This window comes from Hyperoodon ampullatus (genome assembly GCF_949752795.1).
Source record: "Hyperoodon ampullatus genome assembly, chromosome: 17".
NCBI classification, from domain to species: domain Eukaryota; kingdom Metazoa; phylum Chordata; class Mammalia; order Artiodactyla; family Ziphiidae; genus Hyperoodon; species Hyperoodon ampullatus.
The window spans coordinates 74,986,650-74,992,568 of NC_136930.1; the positions used below are offsets into that span (position 1 = coordinate 74,986,650).

General features: G+C 49.1%; 1 protein-coding gene across 1 annotated transcript; it reads left to right on the forward strand.

Annotated features, from left to right (window-relative positions):
- Positions 1 to 1,776: 1,776 nt before the first annotated feature.
- On the forward strand, positions 1,777 to 4,699 carry CHRAC1 (chromatin accessibility complex subunit 1; the record flags this gene model as incomplete). Its single annotated transcript, XM_079722217.1, has 3 exons — positions 1,777 to 1,923; positions 3,317 to 3,443; positions 4,025 to 4,699. The coding sequence occupies 3 exons, from the start codon at positions 1,777 to 1,779 to the stop codon at positions 4,147 to 4,149; spliced, it is 399 nt and encodes a 132-aa protein (XP_079578343.1). The 3' UTR covers positions 4,150 to 4,699.
- Positions 4,700 to 5,919: the final 1,220 nt, after the last annotated feature.

Consider the following 5,919-nt stretch of genomic DNA (forward strand, 5'->3'; position numbering starts at 1 on the left):
GCAGGGTTCCCCATCTCAGTAAACAGCACTACCATCCTTTCACTCATACTCCACATCACATTAGCAAGACTCTGATGAAATAAAATTTCTATTTCAGGGCAGGACAAGGAAAAAAATTAATCATAAAATTCTGTTTGTTTGGGCCTCGTCCCTCTCTCCCTAACGTGCAGTGTGCACCTGCACTACGCGTTAGCGCTCCGCAAAGATGGGCGTGCCTGCTCAACTGTAAAGATCAATTTTTTTTTCTTCCTTCTGACGCTAGCAATGTAACTTCTTAAAAGAACACTGTTCTTTCCCAGCTCTGTAGGGGGTCATGGTGACTTGCTGCCCGCTTTTTACCTGCTTACCTGGACTATGTATCCTTGGTGAACTTTAAGTAAAACATCAGTATGTCTTTTTTTTTTTTTTTTTTTTTTTGCAGTACGCGGGCCTCTCACTGTTGTGGCCTCTCCCATTGCGGAGCACAGGCTCCAGATGCGCAGGGTCAGTGGCCATGGCTCACGGGCCCAGCCGCTCCGCGGCATGTGGGATCTTCCAGGACCGGGGCACGAACCTGTGTCCCCTGCATCGGCAGGCGGACTCCCAACCACTGTGCCACCAGGGAAGCCCCAGTATGTCATTCTGACGTACGATCCTTTGTCTCAAAAATGTACAGACTATACCTTCGACTTCTAACAGGAGGAAGAGCTCTCAGAGCTTTCTGAAAACCTGCTTCCCAGGTGATAATCCTCAGTTTGGCTCGAATAAAATCCCTTTTTTTCTTCTTGATAGATAATTGAATTTTCGTCGACAACCGTTGGCTCTACAAATTAGATCCCCAATCCTACCCTACTTCTACCACCTCCACTGTAGTCTAACCCATCGTCCACCTCCATCCCCGTTACAGCTTCCTAACTGCACTCTCTGCCTGCCTCCGTTCTCACCCCTCTCTGGTCTATTCACACACGGCAACCTGAGTATTGCTTGTTAAACTTAAGTGGGACCACCTTACTCTTCCCCAGGCCTCCCAACTCTCTGGGAAAGAATTCCATGACGTACAAGGCCCTATCTGGCCTGGCCCATGGTTACTTCTCATCATTCTTCTCCTAGCTCATTTCGCCTTAGCCACACTGGTATCCAATTCATCACCTGCAATCACCTTCTACTCTACAATCTCTTTGCTTCCACCCTTACAACCTCCCTATCCTCACGACTCCCCTCTGGTCTATTCACACTCAGCAGCCAGAGGGATCTTTCGAAAACTTAAGACACAGCCCATCATCCCTTTGATACTTCCCATTTTTCTTAGAATAAAATCCAACAGGACCTAGTCCCTGGCTACCTCTCAGACTTCACCTAGCACACCTGGTCCACACAGTGGTCATTTTGAGCTTCTTGAAAGGCCTTTGCCTGTCGCTCCTTTCCCCGGCAAAGCGCTTTCTCATAAACAGGGCTGTTTTCTCTCTTCGCTGCCCAGCCTTCTCCTTTACTGCCCCGGTTTCTATCTTCTTAAACTGCTTTGTTTTCCTTCATGGTACTTCTCAGCATCACACAGGTATAACCCCCACCCACGGTCTCCCCCCACCCCCGCCCCGCCGTATCTGCTGGCGGCCCTTCCGCTCCGTCTGCACAGCCTCGGGGCGCGCGCGGCATCACGGGGCTTGTAGTCCGTCCCGCGGCCGCGCCTCCCGACACTACAACTCCCACGGGGCAGCGGGACGCCGCTCCCGCACCGACCGTGTAGGCCGGCCACCTCGCGGCGGTTAGGGGCTGCCGCCGCGGGGGCGGGGCGCAGAGATGGCGGACGTGGTCGTGGGCAAGGAGAAGTGCGGCGAGCAGCGGCTGGTGTCGCTGCCCCTGTCCCGCATCCGGGTCATCATGAAGAGCTCCCCTGAGGTGTCCAGCATCAACCAGGAGGCGCTGGTGCTCACGGCCAAGGCCACGGTGAGGCGGGCAGCGCGGGGAGGAGGAGCTTGGGGCGGTGGGGGCCACCCGGAACCATCGCGCCCCGCCGGGCCCCGCCGAGCTGCCCAGTCCCCTTGGCGTGCGCGCGCGCGTCCTTTTGAGAACCGCCTCACTCCCCTCCCACGCCGCGCGCGCCCCAGCTCCCGCGCGCGCTCTTCGCCCCGCCCATCCGGCGCCTCGCGCGCCCGTCTCCCCGCCCACTCCGCTCCTGCCCTCCCTCGCGTGCCCGTCTCCCCGCCCACTCCGCTCCCGCCCTCCCTCGCGCGCTGGTCGCCACGCCCACTCCGCTCCCGCCCTTCCTCGCGCGGGTTTGGCCTGGGCGGTGGCTTGGAGGCGCGCGGGCCTGCTTTGGCGCCTCCTCCTCCTCCTCCAGTCACCGTACTCCGGGCCCCAAAGCCTCTCCTTTTGTCGCTTCCGGGCTGTTTCGCGGCTTTGGGCCCCAGCTCCTCAAAACTGTTCATTGAGAGGGCCGGCGGCTCCCTCAGGAGGTACGGCCCGGCCCAGCCGCTCGCCCACCCTCTCCCAGTCTCCTGGGCCAGAATTGAAGTAATTTCGGGGGCCTCAGTTTTAGCCCCCTCCTAGGTCCAGATAGATGATTTTGTCTCTTAATTTGGTCTAGGTAGGCCAGACCTTCCTGTTCTTACCCTGGGCCGGGTTTCTGCTGCAGAGTCTCCCTCACTTGCTTTAACTTCCCTTCGAGTCCGTTTCCCAGGTTGGCTAGTTCGGTAGACGGTGTCCGGTGCGGTGCGTTGGTCAGAGCTAAGGGAGGGCGGGAATCACATGGTCTTGGGATAGCTGTACAGTTTCGTTCTGTAGGTCTTAAGGAATTAAGAGATTTGCAGGCACTTCTTTAATCCCTTCTTGACTAACTTAGATGGAATTAAAGTAAAACAGAGGGGCTCAGCTCAGATGGGCTGCCCTCGGAAAGGTGTCCGGGCAGAATGGCAAGCTGACCATTTTTTACCTTCAAGCTAGTGACTGTTACAGTTGTAGGCGGACCACTGTAGACACAGTGTAGTCAAATACAAGACTAAAAGTCTGTTCCTGGCATAGAATTTTTGGATGGTCTCTTGCCCCCCTTTCTAACTGTAGCGACTGGGCATTAAACACGATTCCTTGTTGTATGGCTTTTAAATATTTTTCGTAAGTTAGAAATCTAAAATAAACTTTCGGGAAATTCCTGCTGCCCTGCCAATTTTAATTCAGCCTTGCTTTCTTTCCGACCTCGTATGTCTCCTTTCTCCAGTGATTTTCTGCAATTCGATGAACCAAGATAATCTGAAATCATCTAAGCTTAATGTAATTAAAAAGTAAGGTCTGTGGTAAATTTTCAAAGCACACCTTTCATCTTAACTTTCTCATTTTCTTTCAGGAACTCTTTGTTCAATATCTCGCCACCTATTCCTACAGACATGGCAGTGGAAAAGAAAAGAAAGCACTCACTTACAGTGATTTATCAGATACCGCAGAGGAGTCGGAAACGTTTCAGTTTCTTGCAGGTACTTAGCCTTTGAAACATTCTGGTTAAAAAACAGCTTTTCCCTGCTCTTTTTCTGCTTTCACTGAAAATGACATTTTGCTGCTTTCTCCAGGTGTCAAGAGTTTACCTGGCTTGGGGCGAGAGTTTTAGTTTTGTTTAGTGGAGCGTGTTTGTAATGCAGCTCACCTAGAGTAGGAATTAAGTTGGCACCTGCACGGGGCTGTCTGGGTGGATGTGGGAGCTGGGCAGCCCACCCCCTCAGACTCCTCCTTACTTGGCTGGGGAAGCAGAAACCCGTAGTTGTTGCTGTGGAACAGGCTGTGTGCACCACAGCTAAAAAAGAGCGTCCGGTGACCCTTGGGGCCAGCCGCTGTGTCAGGTGGGTCCGGCAGGGCCGCTCCTAGTGGGTGCCAGGACAGAGCAGAGTGTGGTTTGCAGGCACTGGAGTAGATACAGGTGTTGAGCCTTCGTCCAGAGGCAGTGCTGGTTTCCTGCTATGTAGTCTGAATTTTGACTTGTCTTGGAACCTGTTTTAGAGGTCATAGCAGGAACTAGCACGTTTGAAATTTGCATTGCTGATGTTAGCTTTATGTTTTTAAGATATATTACCAAAGAAGATTTTAGCTAGTAAATATCTGAAAACACTGAAAGAGAAGAGGGAAGAAGAGGAGGAGGAGGAGGATGACAACAACGATGAGAGTGATGACGATGAAGCGGAATCCTAAACCAAAAAAAGTGCTTTAGAGATGAGCCTGGCGAGGACCCTCATGGATCAGCACCTTTGCTCTGGAGCAGGCATTAGTCTGTTCACTCTTCAGAGACTTCACGTATATTATGTTCTTTCCTGGCTGAGACCAAGCATAATGTACCTTTGCCATAAACAGCCAAAAGGAAAGGAACCCAGACAGCAGCTTCTCTTCCCCAGGCCCACACTGCAGCTGGAGTGGGAGAGGGACCAAGAAAGGGCTGCGCACCGTGAGACACAGCCAGGCTGCAGCTGTAAGCTATAGAGGCAAAGACGACTTTGCTTAACTGTCTAGTTTACAGATAGATTTTGAAGAACTTCTGAATATCAGTGTGTAAAGTCACATATGTATAGTTTGAAATTCGTTCTTGTGAACAGCTAGATCCTGTTTTAGCTAAATGTGTAGTCTCTGGGTAGTATGTTACATTTGAATTTTCGTATTTGAAGACAATTTCTGGCTTTGTGTATGTCCAAATACTGAATTTTTTTTTTTAACTGTAAAGAAATAAATTTTTCTTTTTTAAAAGCTGTTTATATATTTTTATAGTGAAATGTTTTATGGAACTAGTTTTAGAACCCTCTATTATTCTAATGCCCTGCTTTTTATCTGGAAACATTGGTGAAATTTAAAAATGAGTACTTTCTTCTTTTTATTTTTCCTTTTTATTGGCGGCGCCGTGAGGCATGTGGGATCTTAGCTCCCCGACCAGGGATCGAACCCGCGCTCCCTGCAGTGGAAGCGCAGAGTCTTAACCACTGGACCGCCGGGGAGGTCCAAAAATGAGCACTTTCTAATACTTTTATTCCTGGAGAAAAATTTCAAGTCAAATCATTAGATCAAATACAGTAAGAAATATTACCTCTGCATAAGCACGTTTTTCTTAAAAAATTATGAAGCATTTTGTATACTGAAGATCACTCTCATTTTACTGTTCCTTTCTTTACACCCATAGTAATTGTTTTTACTGTCCACAAGAGAAAACCATAAGCCCTATTTTTTTTCACATAGGGTAAATTTTGGCTTTTGCCTTTTTTTTTTCCCAATTGAGTTCGAATTTTCATCCAGTAAAATCACCCTTTAATGTCCATTCTGTTGGTTGTGTAAGCAATCCATATATAGAATAGTTCCATCACCCCAAATATTCCTCTGTATACCCTTGGAGTTAGTTCCTTCCCTTATCCCCAGGCAACCACTCACTGATGTTTTCTGTCCCTCTTGTTTTTAACATTTATTTTAAACTATGTTAAAGTCCACTTTTTGGTGTACAGTTCTGAGTTCTGACAGACGCACAGTCGTGTAACCACCACCACAGTTAAGAGAAAACCGTTCTGTCGCCTGCCCCCAATTCCCTCGTGGTCAGACTCCTTCCCACCCTTTACCTTGGCAGCCACCGATCTAGCTATTCTCTGCCCCCAGAGGAGGAGTCAGCAGACTTTTTCTGGAAAGGGCCATGTGGAAAATATTTGAAGTTTTATGGGCTACATAATCTCTGTCACAACTAGTCAACTCTGCTGTTGTAGTTCAAAAGCAGCCACAGTCAACACATACAGGAATGAGCGTGGCTGTACCTCAAAAAAACTTTATTTCTGGACACTGAAATTTAAATTTTAAATAATTTTCATGTGTCATGAAATCTTTTGCCTTTTTTTCAACCATTTCAGAATGTAAAAGCCATTATTAGCTTATAGGCCATACAGAAACACAGCAGGCCACATGTGACCCACAGACCACGGTTTGCCCACCCATCTT